The 17,717-nt window shown below is 37.5% G+C and overlaps 2 protein-coding genes across 4 annotated transcripts in view; one reads left to right on the top strand and one right to left on the bottom strand.

Moving 5' to 3' along the window:
- The window catches only part of kcnip4a (potassium voltage-gated channel interacting protein 4a), a 283,163-nt gene extending 281,280 nt beyond the window's left edge, over positions 1 to 1,883 (top strand). For all 3 annotated transcript variants that reach the window (XM_059988950.1, XM_059988948.1, XM_059988949.1), the window contains exons 7-8: positions 214 to 276; positions 1,363 to 1,883. In XM_059988950.1, coding sequence (XP_059844933.1) covers positions 214 to 276; positions 1,363 to 1,410 — 111 coding nt within the window. In that variant the 3' untranslated portion in view covers positions 1,411 to 1,883. The remainder of the gene's footprint in view (positions 1 to 213; positions 277 to 1,362) is intronic.
- Positions 1,884 to 8,228: 6,345 nt separating this feature from the next.
- LOC132404642 (PACRG-like protein) overlaps positions 8,229 to 17,717 on the bottom strand; it is a 72,899-nt gene continuing 63,410 nt past the window's right edge. The window contains exon 9 of the mRNA XM_059988952.1: positions 8,229 to 13,646. The gene's annotated coding sequence lies outside the window, so the exon portion shown is untranslated. The remainder of the gene's footprint in view (positions 13,647 to 17,717) is intronic.

Here is a 17,717-nt window from a genome sequence, read left to right as displayed (position 1 = left end):
CTGCTGAGATTGAAGCCAACACTTTTCAGGAAATTTGGCTCAGAACATCCATACAAAGTAATTTTGTGGATCAATGATAAACATTTTTACCATTCCACAAATTACAATGGATTGTATCTAGATGCTCACAATTATACTACTTCCAATACTTTATCTGTCTCCTACATCACAATACATTTAAATTCCATGTTATATCTCTTCTGCTTTTAACAGAAAATGGATAAAAATAAAGATGGAGTAGTGACCATTGATGAATTCATTGATACCTGCCAAAAAGTGAGTGATTTATCAATATTGTTTATAATTCTGGTCATCGCCTTTTTCTCTTTTGTTCAGTTTCCCTCTCTTCCTCTCCTTCTCCCTCTTTGTCTCCTCACTCAGATTCGTGAAGCAGCTACTTGCTGATGTTTTAGACACATCACTAGACAGAGTTTTGTGGCATGATATGATGCTGTTCATTGAAATCAGTAAAATACAATAGCCTAATTAGTTATTAACATTTGGCCTAGTTAAAAAACATACCACTGCATAAGGCCAAACAGTGCATTTATTGCTCTGTTACAGATATAATGTTCACAAAAGTCTTCGGCATTTAGAAAATATCTTTCCTTTTATTTTTAGTTTGTTGTTAAAAAAATTGGTAAAAGAGCAAAACAGAACATAGTGGTCATATTCTAACCATATTGAAGATCAGTATGCTCATCGTGAGCATCTTGAAGAGCAAGAAGGATTCTGATTTTATTATTAAGAAATTGGTTGCTAGATTTGAATGCAAAGATTTCAAAATGGGCTGGGTAGACATAGTAGAAAGCCAAGATAATTCAACCTTTACAGTATATTTGTGTTAACTAATATAAGTTGCAATGTTATTCTTAAATTATTAATGTGGAACTTGTTGAAATTTACTGATTCCATAGAAATGAAATTTTGGAACTTATGCAACAGATCAGACATGCATATTGTAAATTATTAATTTATTTCATTATACAATGGACTAAATGAGTTATGGTGGTGAACATTAGAAACATAACTATCAAAAGCACGTAATGGTTTTTATAACCGCAAATCGTTCTTGTACTTCTTAAGCACAAAGTTGTCAATAAAGACTATTTTCTTAATTTTTAGAACTTACACATGTATAAAGCTGTAATCAATCATTCCTCATTACCTGTCAAAGTGGCGGTTATGAAAATAATCATAGGATTGAGGCAGCAAATTACGTAATATGGTACAAAATTATTTGCCTTGAATTACTTTTTTTATAAACTTAGCTACCTCATGCAGCAGGGTTCATTTCCTCAAATATTGTCAGATTTACTGTACTGTATATCAAGGTTCAGTCTTCTGCTTTCTTTTGCCTAGGATGAGAATATCATGAAATCCATGCAACTCTTTGAAAATATTATTTAATGAAATCAACAATCAAGCACTTTAAAAGACAGCATCAAAGATTCTAAACAAAAGGAGTGACTGTGATCAATGAAGGAATCACTACCACTATAATAGAACTCAGCAACATGTTGAGCAGATGTATTATGCAAGTCAGCTTTGTTCAGAGTAAAGCCTTCAACTAGTAAATATTTTTTAGAGTTATGAACATAGCCAATGTCATAACATTGAATTCTTTTAATTTGAAAAAAAAATTGAGTTAATTGCACAAGTAAAACGCATGCTTTCATAATCTGGCAAAGGACCATCGTAAAAATGGTAATGACTAAATAATGGTTATTTTACTAGTGTTGACTTCAGTGGATGGGAAGTGGAGTGAGTGAGTGAGTGTGTGTGTGTGTGTGTGTGTGTGTGTGTGTGTGTGTGTGTGTATGTGTGTGTGTGTGTGTGTGTGTGTGTGTGTGTGTGTGTGTGTGTGTGTGTGTGTGTGTGTGTGTGTGTGTGTGTGTGTGTGTGTAAAAGCACACACCTGGTGTGAATGTGTACGAGTGTATGGCTTCGAAACACAGCATTTCTAATTTGCTGCAGACTGTTTGGCAAATTGAAATAAGCAGCACATGAACCAAACATGATTCAAGAGCCTATTTACATGTAATTTTACTGAAACTTAGGGCAGTGTCGAGAATAAAGGACAAATGCAATGTAACATACTATCCATTTGTACATCACTTTCTTAACTAGAGTAATCATGATACCTTTTATTGGCAAGGTCAGAATCACTCAACTATTTCAGATATACAAATAGAATGCTAAGACACGTCCAAGCTAATCTGCTCTGGTTTAGTTACTGTCTGAGGAGCAGCATGGCCCCATTACATCTTCAATTTATGACAGTGTCTTTGTGTATTAATGTGTACATTTTGTAACAAAACAGCCCACAAGAAATAAAGAGAGAAAGTTTATCAAGGAAAATCTTCTGATGTTGGTTCGTTTCAACCCACAAGACTTTGGTGATCAAGCAGGAGCAGCATAAAAGGTTCTTCAAAATGTTGAACACAGCAATTGTTTCACAGCACTATTACCTACAAGGGGCGATTGATACGTTCATGGCCTAAGGTAGAAGGAGTCAATTTTAGAAAACCTAGCACATTTATTTTTTAATATAGTCCCCTTCTACATTTACACACTTAGTCCAGCAGTCGTGGAGCATACGGATCTTGGACCTCCAGAAAGTGTCCACAGCATGGGTGATTGATAAGTTCATGGCCTAAGGTAGAAGGAGATGTTATACAGCTCTCGTTACAGGCTCATGCAGTTCAACTCTTTCAGTGATTATGCAGAATGTTTGAAGTTAATAACTCATCTCCTTCTACCTTGGGCCACGAACTTATCAATCATGCCGATCAGTTATTGACTGATGAGTTATTAATAAACTTTCTGCATAATCACTCAAAAGAGTTGAACTGCAGCAGGAATAACCACATTGGAAAAGCTCTTATCAAGACAATATACCAATGACTTATACAAAGATCTGTGCAATTGGAAATTCCAGCTAAATAACATATATAACAAAGAAGCAGAATATGCATTATTTAGATTAAAAACAAGTTTCTGTGAAGGTGGTGACAAAGCTGGTAAGCTGCTGGCACGATATTTAAAGCAGCAAAATACGAATAGGGTTATACCTGTAATTAAGAAAGGGGATACATTAGTGTCATCATCTAAAGAAATAAACGAAGTCTTTCAACAGTTCTATGAACATCTATATGCATCACCGTTTAATCATGACCAGGAGGAGCTGAATCAGTTTTTGCTAACATAAAATTGCCTACATTATCTCCACAACAAGCTGAGTCTTTGGATGCCCCAATTACTGAGGATGAGGTCAGACGGGCTATTGCGGCTATGAAAGTGGGGAAATCGCTAGATATGGATGGCTTCCCAGTTGAATATTATAAGAAATTTCTGGACGTATTGGCTCCTATTCTAACAAAAATCTATTCAGAAGCATTTACTTTGGAATCTTTACCTAATACATTTAATGAAGCATTAATATCGTTGATCCCAAAAAAAGACAGGGATGCAATAGATCCTTCCAATGATAGGCCTATAAGCTTAATTAATGTGGACTGTAAGTTACTGACTAAAATACTGGCTTTCCGATTAGAGAAAGTATTCCCAACTATAATTAATACTGACCAGTTTGGCTTCATTAAAGGCAGATCCCCAACTGACAATTTAAGGAGATTACTGCACTTAACATGGCTGGACTCCCCAAGTGGTATCCCAGTTACTGCCGTCTCCCTGGATGCTGAAAAGGCCTTTGACAGGGTTGAGTGGAGATTTTTAACCATGGCCTTGTCATTCTTTGGGTTTGGCTCTATCTTTAAATCATGGATTAGAGTTTTGTATAAAAACCTTAAAGGCTGCAGTTATCACAAATGGTATCATATCCCAATTTTTCAACATTTCACAGGGTACATGCCAAGGCTACCCCCTCTCCCCACTGTTATTTACAATTTTTTTGGAACCGTTGGCAGTCATGATTAGAGTAGATCCAAACATTAGAGGGGTGAAGGGAGGCGGAAAACAGCATAAGTTGATGCTATATTTTATTACTGATTAGTGACCCTATTAATTCCTTACCTCCACTAATGAAAACATTTCAATTATATTCTGAAGAGTCTGGTTATAAAATCAACTGCAGTAAATCTGAGGCTATGCCAATGTCAAAATTGTATTATTCAAATTCAGTATCTCAGTTTAATTTCAGATGGGTGCCAGTTGGAATGAAGTATCTAGGGGGTCAAACTCAGTTAGAATCTGGATGAAATAATTACTTTAAATTATGATCCATTATTGAGTAGGTAAGAAATAATCTGGATAAGTGGGGAGCACTGAGACTGTCACTCTGGGGTAAAGTCAATGTAGTTAAAATGGTCATAGCAGCTCAGTTTAACTATCTATGATGCTTCCTTTAAATATATCAGTTTTGATCTACCAGCAATACAACAAAATTATTAGTGATTTTCTATGAGATAAGAAGAAGCCCAGAATTAAAATGAGTAAGATGTTTATGTCCAGGGACTTGGGTGGGCTCAGTCTACCAGACGTCAGAGCATATAAATTATCCTTTGAAATGACCAAGTTATTTCAAGTTAGCTAAACATTGGGACAGGGCTGATGTTGATTTAGATTGGGTAGTTACAGAACGGAGCTTGGCTGCACCACATTCTCCCCCTAACATTCTCTCACAACATGTGGAAAACAAGACTAATCTAAATCCTATTCTATTTCACTCAAGGAGTGTGTGGAGTACAATTAATGAAGCTTGTACAATGTCACATTTAAATCAGTTATACTCCTCGTGCTGGAATAACCCTGAGATACGCATTGGGAAAAGAATGGTGTACTGGAAATAATGGAAGATTCAAGGTGTAAATACAGTAGGTGATCTCTACGAGAATGGGATTTTTATGTCATATGTGGTTTTGCAGAGGAAATATAACTTTATAGATAAAGGGAATTTCTGGAAGTATTTACAAATAAGACATTGCGTTAGTAGCATATTCAAGAATGGTGGCTCACAAAGTAACCCTTTAACTGAATACTTTACACTACCACAGGAAGTTCATAAAGCATCAGTGTTTTATAAAATTTTCAAGTACTCTGTGGGTGAACCGTGTAACAATCTCAAAGCAGTCTGGCAGAAGGATCTTGCAAGAATGTTGAAGATAATGAGTGGTCAAATATTTTATCAAATATGGGTAGACATATTAGGAAAATGAGAGGGAATTTATTTAGTATAAGATAGTACACAGATATTATTGGACACCAACTAGACTCGACAAAATGGGGATTCTTGATAATCATTTATGCTGTAAATGTAAAAATGAGGTGACAATAGACAATAGAAGTAGACCATTCGGCCCTTCGAGTCTGCACCGCCATTCTGAAATCATGGCTGATCATCTACTATCAATACCCAGTTCCTGCCTTGTCCCCATATCACTTGATTCCCTTGATAGGTGGGCACATACTTTCACATGATTTGGGGGTGTTCCATGGTTTGTCCATTTTGGTGTAAAGTTCTTGATTTGTTGAGGAATTGGTTGGGTCCTACACTGCCCTTGTGCCCATGGCTTTGTCTCCTGGGTGATAGGACAATGATACTTAATGTAAACAATGACAAATTTACTATTTTAAAGGTGGGTCTCATCACAGCTGCAAGAATTATATTGCAAAACTGGAAAAAACCCAGATGTCCTACTGTGAGGGAATGGAAGAGATTAAGATCTCATTATATGAACACTTTGGGAAGAGTTAACAGTGAGGGAAAAGTGCAAGATGCGTGGGATCAATTTTGGTTGTATGTTAATTTAAACTTAAATTAGAAGTTTTTTTCTGTTTCTTGGTTTTATATGTTTTCCTCTCATGGGATGGCTGTGTAAATATGCTGTACTGTATCTGCTCTATGACATGCAGCGCTGATTTGTAAAATAAGAATAAATAATTAAAAATTTTGAATTCCAAAAAAATAAAGTAATGAGAACTGTATAACTCATCTCCTTCTACCTTGGGCCACAAACATATCAATCACCCCTCAAATTGTAATTTACTTAGAATAATTGAAGGATAATGTTACCTTTCTGCTTGTTTCCAATGGACTATGTATAAAGATCATGCATAAATTTCATAACATTGAAAACTAATTTTAGGAAAAATTAAAAATTAGGTACCTCCAGTACCTAATAAAGCAGTCACTGAATGCTTGTTCATGGTCTTCTGCTGCTCCAGCGGATCCACTTCAAGATTCGACATGCTGTTCAAGGATGCTCTTCTGCACACCACTGTTGCAACACAGTGTTACTTGAGTTACTGTCACCTTCCTGTCAGCTTGAACCAGTCTGGCCATTCTCCTCTCATCTCCCCCATTAACAAGGCATTTTCACCCACAGAACTGCCACTGACTGGATTTTTTTTCTCTGTTGTTTTTTGTTCTATTCTCTGTGAATGCTAGAGACTTTTGTACATGAAGATACCGGTTCAGCAGTTTCTGAGATACTCAAACCACCAACAACCATTTCATGGTCAAAGTCACTTAGATCATATTTCTTCCCCATTCTGATGTTTGGTCTGAACAACTGAGCCTCTTGACCACATCTGCATGCTTTTATGCACTAAGTTGCTGCCATATGATTGCCTGATAGATACTTGCATTAACGAGCAGGTGTACAGGTTACCTGAAGTAGCCACTCGGTGTACATTGTTCAATTACAGCCTCTATTTTCCACTTTCGTCACTTATAAATTTTAACAGAAAAGGAGACCATTCAGCCGAAGTGGAGATGACAGCACTCAGCTGTTGAAACAGAATTATTTCAGAATGCACTGTTAAACATGAACGTTCAGGAAATTCTGACAGATAGAATTCATCAGTTCATTTTGCCACTAGACTTCATTTGGAATCTAAGGCAGACTCTGATTATTTAAGGAAATCAACCCTCAGATCCTACACTAGTCATATCTTGTGCAATATCTGAGATCCAACTGATTTTAATGTGGAATTTGGGGCAAAGCTTTAGGAGGCAAGGGAGAAGATGAGTTATATTATAGATACAATCATTTAAAAATAAAATAAAAGCAGCTTAAGTGTTTGTGTTTTCACTTAACTCTCTAAAATCAAGTCAGCAAATCCCAGGTTTGTGATTGGAGAATTTTGTAGACAGTACCTTTTTGCATTGGCTAAAGCCTAACACCCCCTACCCTCCCCACCCCCCCAGCTTTTCCCGGGTGTGCACGGAAGGAACATACCTTCTGCAACTGGTGCAGGTATAATAAAAAAAGATCTACCTGCTGCTACTGAATCTGAGGATGAGGTTCAAGGTGGAAAACACGGTCAGCACAAATCAGCCCAGTTATTGATCATGCTTTTCTGCACTGATAAAGCGTCAGTGGAAATGGGTTCTGTCTATTCCCAGTTTGTAAATTCATATGTAAGTTCTCCATGATTTTTCACTGACTGAGCCTTACTGATACCTTAAATTCCAAGGTAAGTCATCCCAAAAGACGAGGCAATATATCAGTCGCACATTTCTAAAGATATCCTCCCAATGCACGAGTAAACCCTGAATCTGAACATCATCCTCAACCTGAAACTGCAATAAAATAGATTGAGATTTGTTTTAGAAGGGAATATAGAAATACAGAACAAATATTGTGTCTCATACAAACTGAAACAAGATATTTCCTGTGAAATCAATAGCCCCCCTCCTCAGTCTTAAAAGAATAATAGCAGAACATCTTTAGTTCCTCAAATATGAGGGTCATTTAAAAACTGGTTAAGATAGCAAAATAATGTAAATAATAAATTATTAGAAACACATTAAAACATGAGAAAATAATTTCAAAATATTAAATAAATACAGCACTTATCAACTACTGCATGGAATGGGCTGCCAACAACAGTGGTGGAGGCGGATAATTTAGGGTCTTTTAAGACTTTTGGATAGGTACATGGAGCTTTGTAAGATCGAGGGCTATAGGTAAGCCTAGTAATTTCCAAGGCAGGGACATGTTCGGCGCAACTTTGTGGGCCAAAGGGCCTGTATTGTGCTGTAGGTTTTCTAAGTTTCTATGTTTCTATTCACTATTACTAAGACAGAGTCAACAGATTAATAACCCATTATGGTCCTGACAGGGAATCTCACATTTGAAACAAAAGTTGAATATATAGATGTACTGTGCATAATACCTGATTACCTAACCAGTGCTTTCCTTTAAATGTGCTGCACCTTGAATATTGTCTCAGACAAATATGTTAGGACACAAGCATTGATATAAATTTCACCTTTAATGATGATCATGTATAATGAAAGTTATTTTTCAAATTAATTCTGCAATTTAATCCAACAACTTCTTGGGTGAATAGTTGTGAAACCAGTGTGAGTAAGAGACTGATGATTAGTAGGATCACTCACCGGACGCTCAGATATCTAAGTTTAATTAAACTTCCTTTGTCATCCTGAAATAAGAACATGCTTACATTTTGTGAATAATGACACTCATTGTGATAAACAAATGGAGCTCAAATTCCCTCCACAAATGGAGCAATTCCATTTTTAATCCAACATTATACCACCCTTCTATCGTTAATCACACAACACAAGAATGAACTTTTACATGAATCTCTCCAGATTAAAATATTCTTGAACAGAAGAGTCCTAATGAATAACATTTGATGATGAAATAAACAATCACCATCTGAATTAAATCTGCAGTTAAAAACAGATGGATTGAATGAAATTCATAAAATTGAAGACAATCAAGCAGACACTGCAAAGACACCAACCAGACATTAACTATTTTCCAAATTCATCAGCAGGACAAACAACCCAATGGTTTGATCTCTCCTTGGCCCACATCACCAGCATCAAGGATCTTGTTAAACTCACTCAGTTTTATTTGGCAGACCATGTCATTTACATACCCAGTGCCAGACTCGATACAAACACAAAATGCTGATGTCATCAACAAAATCCTGTCCATCTGAGGAAGAGTCAATTAGATCTGGTGCTCCCAATGCAGCTTTCTCTATATCAGTGAGGCAAATTAGGGGAAACGTTTTATTGAACACTTTTGCTTTGCCCACTTCCTATATTGCAATGATGAAGCCAAACTCAAACTGGAGGAATAACACCATATTCCAACGGATAGCATAAACATAGATTTCTGTAATTTCCAATAATAACCCTCCTCAATTCTTTTTTCTATTCCCCATTCTAGTTGCCCATCTCTTCTCCTCACTTCCCTCCAGTTCCTTTCTTCCCTTTCTTGCATTGTCAATTGTCCTCTCCTTATTGCTTTCTTCTTCCTCAGCCATTTACCTTATCCATCTATCACCTCACAAGATCACAAGACAAAGGAGCTGAAGTAGGCCATTCGGCCCAACTAGTCTGCTCTGTCACTCCACCATGAGCTAAACTATTCTGCCATCCAGTTCCAATTTCCGGCTTTTTCCCCATATCCCTTGATACCCTGACTAATTAGATACCTACCAATCGCCTCCTTAAACACCCACAATGATCAGGCCTCCACACCTGTATGTGGCAATGAATTCCATGAACCCACAACCTTCTGGCTAAAAAAAAAATCTCCTCGTCTCTGTTTTAAATGGGTACCCTCTAATTATAAGACTGTGGCCTCTTGTCCTGGACTCACCCAACAAGGGAAACAGCCTTTCCGCATCTACTCTGTCCAACCCTTTCAACATTCGAAATATTTCTAATAAATCCCCTTTCATTCTTCTATACTCTAATGAATACATTCCAAGAGCTGACAAACGCTCCTCATATGTTAGCCCCTGCATTCCAGGAATCATCCTCATAAATCTTCTCTGAACTCTCTCCAACATCAGTACATCCCTTCTAAGATAGGGGGACCAAAACCGTACACAGTATTTCAAATGAGATCTCACCAGTGCCCCGTTGAGCCTCATCAACACCTCCTTACTCTTATACACTATTCCTCTTGAAATGAATGCCAACATAGCATTTGCTTTCCTTACTGCCGATCCAACCTGGTGGTTAACCTTTAGGGTATCCTACACAAGGACCCCAAGTCCCTTTGCACTTCCAATTTTTGAATTTTCTTCCCATCTAAATAATAATCTACCCGATTATTTCTTCTTCCAAAATGTACAACTGTACATTTCTCAACATTTTATCTCATCTGCCCACTCTCTTAAACTGACCAAGTCTTTCTGCAACCTTTCTGTTTTTTCAACACTTCCTGCTCCTCCACCTATCTTGGTGCCATCCGCAAATTTAGCCACAAAACAATTTAATCCATAATCTGGATCATCGATATACAATGTAAAAAGAAGCGGCCCCAACACCAAACCCTGCGGAACACCACTAGTAACCAGCAACCAACCAGAATAGGATTCCCTTATTCCCACCCTTTCCTTTCTGCCTATCGGCCAATGCTCCACCCATTCCAATATCTTTCCTGTAATTCCATGGGCTCTCATCTTTCTCTTTCTCTCTTTCTCATCATGCCTCTTGTGCAGCACCTTATCGGAGGCCTTTTGAAAATCCAAATACACAACATCCACAGCCTCTCCCCTGTCAATGTTATTTCAGATTACCTCAAAAAATTCCAATAGGTTGGTGAGGCAGGGTCTTCCCTCCATGAAACCATGACTTGGGCCTATCTTGTCATGCACCCCAATGTATTTCATGACCTCATCCTTGAAGAACAACTCCAATAACTTTCCAACTACCGATGTCAGACTTAGGTCTGTAATTTTCTTTTTGCTGCCTCCCTCCTTTCTTAAACAGCAGAACTACAATTGCGACCTTCCAGTCCTCCGGAACCATCCCAGAATCTATTGATTCCTGGAAGATCATTTCCAATGCCTCCACAATCTCCAAAGCCACCTCCTTCAGAACCTTTTGGTGCACCTCATCCGGTCCAGGAGACTTATCTATCCTTGGTCCAATTAGCTTCCCAAGCACTTTCTCTCTAGTAATCTTGACTGTACCTAATCTATTCCCTGAGATCTCTGGCTATCAGGTATCTTGTTAATATCTTCCACTGTGAAGACTGATGCAAAATACTCATTTAGTTCCTCTGCCATCTCATTGTTACCCATTATTATTTTTCCAGCATCATTTTCAATCAGTCCTATATCTACCCATGTCATTCTTTTACTCTTCATATATTTTAAAAAACTCTTAGTATCCTTTTTAATGTTAATTGCCAACTTCCTTTCATAATTCTGTGGTAAGGACTCTTCTCAGAACATTTGTCATTTGTTTGATAGATACTCTCTTCTGTCCTCATCAAAATTGCAAAGTATGTTTACACATTCCACCAAATAATGCATACATAAAAAACAGGCCTTGTAAGAGCTTCAGTATTTATGGTAGAGTCAATGACTAACATGCATGGTATCTTTCTAATTTAATAATCTTTCTTACTTAATAAGGAAGGAACTTCAGGGGCTTCAGGACGAAATATACAATTGTTTATCAAATGTCCTAAACTAGCTGCTTTCCATACATCGCAGATGTCCTGCTGATAATCTTATAAAATTCACACTCCAGTCCTTTACATTGGAAAAGTGCATGTTCAGATGAGGATGTATAGTCCCCTAAAGGAGAAAATGTTAAAGACTCCAGTAGACACAGCAGGCAAAGAAATACTCGTGAGGGGAATACAAAGCTAAATTGCAACAGGAAGTTTACTGGTAAGGCGGATGAACGCAAACCTCTAATTAACTTGTAGGACCATGACGCTGTTGCTGTCCTTGTGAGGTGATTGAAATATGGGCAGAACAGACATCTTGGTATCCAGGCAAATCAGAAAGTAATGTAAGATGAGATGTTATTGCACCGTTAGCTGAGGAATACCAAAAAAGTGTCATCACTTTGCTGGGGTGTATTACAGATCATCTAACAGTGGACAGGAGACAGATATAGCATATATAGCAGTGAAACATGGTTATGGTGTTTCAATTTTCCAAATATTAACCGTGATAGCCTTGCTTGATTGTTCCCATGGAAAAATGCGTTTCTCCTTATAAAAGAATTATTATCTTCTGCTCAGTAGTTTGAAGCTTGCATCCAATCCACGTTAATTGAAAGAAAAGTTAGGGATGAGGCTGGAGATGGGGAAAAAGCTGCAGAAACAGCTGGAAAATGTGTTTAAAAAAGATCTAATGAAAGAGCAGTCCCACAGGCTAACATCATTGGAAATGATCATGGTGGCTTTTGCAATACAATAGAAATCTGGAATTTCACTGCACGTTTCTAGTTTTGTTTGGGTGGTGAACATAAAGGAATATCATATTGTTTGCTGCATTTGCCTGTGTTTTAGCATGGAGTTAATTGCAGTGCAAATTTCAAAACAAACGAAATGGAAAAGGAAGTCAAACCCACCCAATATGACCTTATCATATTTTCCCTGATTCAAATGTACTATTGGAGCAATTTTATCTAGAACCTGCAGTTAATATTGATCACTAAAGTAATTTGTAGCAGCTACCTGAAGTAAAATAAAACCCAGATTTCTACATGTGTTGAGAAATAGAGAGATTTCGGGCTCTGAAATATAGAGAGAAAGAGATTGAGAAAAAAAACGACACTCAAGTTCACTCTGGATATGACCCATCTCAGGAGGCTCAGCTACACTGAAAATAATGAGGTTTGGAGAGTAAAGGTTTCAGAGGCAAAGGGAGAGTGTCTTACTTTATTAGTGAGTTAATTATTTTGCTTTAGTTTAATATTTTAAAAATGCTTTGAAGGTTTTAATGTATTTTATGTTGTTCGTATTTAATGATTTTAATTATTAAAATTTAACACAATTATTTGAAATACCTATACATGCTAGAGGCATATTAGACCTATTAAAATGAATATACAATTTTCAGTCAGTGAAGACAATCATCGTTTAAAGGGAAAGGGAAACAACACTCAGCAATTCACCCAGAATTTCACTGCACATTTCAAGCTTTGTTTGGGTGGTGAACATAAAGGAATATCATGTTGTTTGCTGCATTTGCCTGTGTTTCAACATGGAGTTAAATGCAGTGCAAATTTCAAAATAAACTTGAAATGTAAATGTCAAACCCAACCAATATGACCTTATATTTTCCCTGATTCAAACGTACTATTGGAGCAATTACCAGTATGCATTTTATCTAGGACCTGCAGTTGACATTGAACACTAAAGTAATTTGTTGACATAGATAAAAGTACTTAGTAATGTCATCAAAATTGATTACTGCCATCAGTACTGCTACACTGTGCCCAGCATATGGACCATTAAAACCTATATTAAAACTTAAGCATTGGAGCAAGTGGTAACAAAATTGAGAGGGTTCTATTAATGCAAGTCACGAGTCATGCCATATCAGTCCCTTATTGCATCATTTCTGGTGATCATTCTACCTCTTGGAAAATAAAATTTTGATTTCAGCACACCAACAACCTCCTCCTTCCCACACAAACACACAACTTCTCCCCTTACATCATTTCAGTTCTTTAATGAGATGCACTTTTTTTCTTTCTGCACTTCCTCCTAGGCTTTGCATTTTTTAATTTCTTTATCCTTTATCTAATCCTATTATTATTCCTGTGGTGTATGAGTGGGAAACGTCTGTATTCCAATGCTTCCATAAAATAGTGACATCACAGTGCAGTGGAAAGCTTTTGGTTGATCTTCCAGCTTTTTTTATGGCTAAGTCAGGGATCTCTGGAAGACAAAAAGAAGGCATGACAGAACATTAGCAAGTTAACAGAGGGAAATTACAAATGCACAAAGAGAAAGGATTGAAAAGGAAACCACAGAGGTGCATAGAGCTGAGATGCGGGATTTATACTAAATTAATATTTTGTATCTATCTCATCAAAAGTAGAGGTATGGACATAGTAAAAACAAAAGAGAAGAACAGAATAAAAAGAAATTTGAACGTTACCTTTAAATTAGATCATTTTTACCACCAGATTGATAAGCAAAGGAAAAATTGTCAGAGGCCCATTATTTTCAAACTCTCTCCAGCTACACATGTAGAAGGCTGTTAACGAGGGACAGAGATAACTAAAGACCAGTCAGTCTAGCAGTGAGACTAGACAAATTATTGGAAAGAAATTCTAAGCAGCAATATTATTCATAGTTGAGAAAGGCATGCATTTATCAAGGTAGTCAGTGCAATTTTATTAAGGAAAGGTTGTCTTTTACAAAATCGAGCACTTCAAGGAGGTAGCAATGGGTTCAGAGAGGGCAAAACGCTTGAAGTGGTCTACCTTTATGTTAGAGAAGCATTAATGAGATTTTACACATCCATAAAATGAAAACCCCTTGGGATCACAGGAAGAAGAACAAACTGAGTTCCAAAATGTCTGATGGGCAGAAACATAAAATGATAATCATCGAGACATGTTTTACTAGATAGAAAGCTGTCTTGCAGGACTCAGTGGGGATCTTCAGAATTCAGAGCCATGTCTTTTATTTTGTGTAATCTATATTAACGATTTAAATTGTAATGTAGATGGAATATTTAAGTTTGTAAATGATGTAAAAACTGGCAGTGTGGTCAATAGCAAAATTCAATGCTGTAAACTGCAGGAAGATGTCAATATTTTAATCAAGTGATCAAAGCAGCAAGTGTAATTCAATCTCAGTGTGTGAGTAAATGCCTCTGGGGAGGACAAATGCTTCAGTAGAAAACACTATGAATGGCTACATACTGAGATGTGCAGAGGACAAGCTTGAATAGATGTCTAAAGGTCCTTGAAGGTAAAAGGAAAGGTAGATGAGATGACCAAAGCATAGAAAAAGAACCAGGCTATGTGAGATCAAACCCAGGAGTACCTTTCTATCCATGTAACCATCCAACTTTCTTTTAAAAGTTGTTATTGCACCTGTCTCAACTACTTCCTCTGGCAACTCATTCCACGTCCTCTGTGTAAGAAAATTGCACCTAATGTTCCTATTAAAGCTTTCTCCTCTCACCTTAAACCTATATCCTCTAGCTCTTGATTCCCCAACTCTGAGTGTACTTACCCTATCTATATCCCTCATGATTTTATACACCTCTGTATAGTCACCTCCCAGTCCCCTATGTTCCAAGAAAAAGCACCCCTGCCTGTCCAACCATTCTCTGGTACTTAGTGTCTCAAGCACTGACAACATCCCCATAAATCTCTGTACTCTTTCTAGTTTAATAACAACTTTCCTATCACATAGTGAACAAAACTGAACACAATATTCCAAGTGCTGCCTCACCAACATCCCGTAAAATTGCAAGATAACCTCCCAACTTTTATAATGCCTTGACTGTTGAAGTCCAACTTGACCAAAGCCCCCTTCACCACTTTCAAGAGCTCAGGAAGTTAAAGAAAATGCTTTTGCCCAGAGGGAGTTTGGAAATCCACACCTCAGTCTCTGATGGGTGGGAAAAGCAGAAACCCCCATCAGAATTGAAAAGTGCCTGAATTGCAACTTCATGTGCTTTAACCTACAAGTTAATCTTAAGGATCATTTTCTCTGTTCTTTTGCATCATTATATTATCTCACGTGTGAAATTATATGCACGGTAATGATCAATATATTTTAATTATGAAATGAAACGAGCTACTTTTGAAAGAATCCTGTATTTAGAAAGAATCAATGTGCCTCCCCATAATGGATGTTTTTGTACATATTTGGATTGGACCTGTACATAAATAGCTTATGCGGCCATTTACCAAGAACATCTGTGAATATCATACACAAATCAAAACAGGTATGCCATGGAACTTCATAGAAAACAGAATGGAAAGGACTAGTGCTCAATTGTGAGCCATCAGAGCTCATTGCAAACCAGTAAGGAAGTTTTACACTATCTCTGTATATCTCCTGAAGTGGATGTGCTGGATAAACTGATGCCAAGTTCAAAACTAAGAACATGAACCATAGTAAGACTACCCAATACAAGAACAAGCCCCAACAATGAAAATATTTTAAAAGGATGTGGCATTCCCTCTACCAAATCTGATGACTGGTCTTGGAAATGAAATGTTAACTGTTTCTCATTCTACACATGCTGCCTGACCTGCTGAGGACTTTTACCTCAAGCATGATGTTTTTTTTAAATTTTCATCCATCTGGCATTAAACTTGTAGTATGGTTGTGCCATCTATCACCTGGGTAACATCGGTGATCCTGTTAATTTCCTAAAAAGTTCTGCAGACTGAGCCCTTGGTGAATTCTGCAGAGCACTAGTTGAATCGGCTTTTTGAGCAGGGTGTGACTGATCCTTACACCTACTGACAGTGTAACTTCCTTCAACTCACATGTCACGGACATAAAAACACTTGGTGGTGTTCTGTGGGGCTAAGTCCTTTCTTGGGAGGCCTTGTACTCACCTTATGTTCCCTCCATCCCCAAAAAAGAACACAATGGAGAAATGCCATCAGATTTTCAATGTCAAATATCTAGGAAGAAGTGAGAACTTAGCTTTTATTTCAATACATTAGGGACAACCTCTGACTTTATTTAATTGCTCATCTGATCTACCTCTGATTTTGCTGGCTGGTATTTTGAGCAATTACATGGGCACTCTATGTTCACAAAATTTACATCCACCTCCCCAGCTCCAGACTGCTTGCTAATTATCATAATTACAGTGTAAAGCCACCTATAATTGTGCATTTAAGTAGCTTCATATCTCAGCGGGGGGGAAACATCACAAATCACATAAATCTAACCTATGGTGCTTAAAATCAACCAGCCCCTTTTGAAAAAGAGTTGCACTGAGGCTAAAACACGTCCTAGCACACAGAAGACTGGGCTGTTGCTCCAAAGTCAAGCTCAAGCCCAATCACAGTAGTGAATTTAAATTCAAAAACTTAAATTAATATGCAACTAGGAAGTTTGTACTAAAGTAGCAACTATAAAGCTGCCAGAATGTCCTACAGCCAAGGAAATCTATTGCCTTGGCTTTGTCTGCTCTACATACATCTCCAAAACTAACAGCCCTCTACAATGGTCTAAAATAACTCTGTCCAAGAAAGAGCTGAGGACAATGAAAATGCAAGTTTTGCCAGCATACCCATGTCTAAGCGATGAATAAATAGAATATGAGGAATTGTCCAGGGACCGATTGAGAATTGAAGTACAGCACAACATGGAGAAGGATTTATGATGAAACATGAGAGGCTATAGTAGAGAAGGCTGTTAGAAGAAAAGATGAGTTCTATCCTTAGAGGTCCTTCTAACCCCCAATCAACAGACAATAGGGCCAGACAACATTGGTAACCTATGCCATGGATGCAATGCTACATGGACAAAGATAGTGAGTGCTTCTTGAAATGGAAAACTGCACTGCTAGACTCAGAAACTCTGTCACTTACCAACCACTGTTGTCTATCGCTACTCATTTCTAATGCTCATATGCAATAATGACAAAAGCCTCACACGCACATCACAGATTAATGTAGCACAGAACTGAAAGCTACAGGAGCTACCTGGCAGAGGAGTTCCACCTTGCTCTCATTCTATAAACTATGCAGAGCTAGAAGGTGCTTCAAATATGCAGTTGTCATTTGTCACCACACCTCATCACAACTCTACCATTGTCTTTTACACTTTATAGATATTCATTGAGCTGGGAATGGAAGGGTTATAGGAGAACAAGACAGTGATGAACAAACTTTGCCAATTGACTTCATACATGCTGTCATAAGGAAGGATCTGAACAACTGTGGACTGTACTCATGGCTGGGATAGCAGAGATACAAACTCCTACTTTGCAAGGTTACATGTAATTCTACTGTAGAGAGT

The sequence above is a fragment of the Hypanus sabinus genome, chromosome 14, assembly GCF_030144855.1.
Source record: "Hypanus sabinus isolate sHypSab1 chromosome 14, sHypSab1.hap1, whole genome shotgun sequence".
In the NCBI taxonomy this organism is placed as follows: domain Eukaryota; kingdom Metazoa; phylum Chordata; class Chondrichthyes; order Myliobatiformes; family Dasyatidae; genus Hypanus; species Hypanus sabinus.
This window is presented reverse-complemented; position numbering and strand designations above follow the sequence as displayed.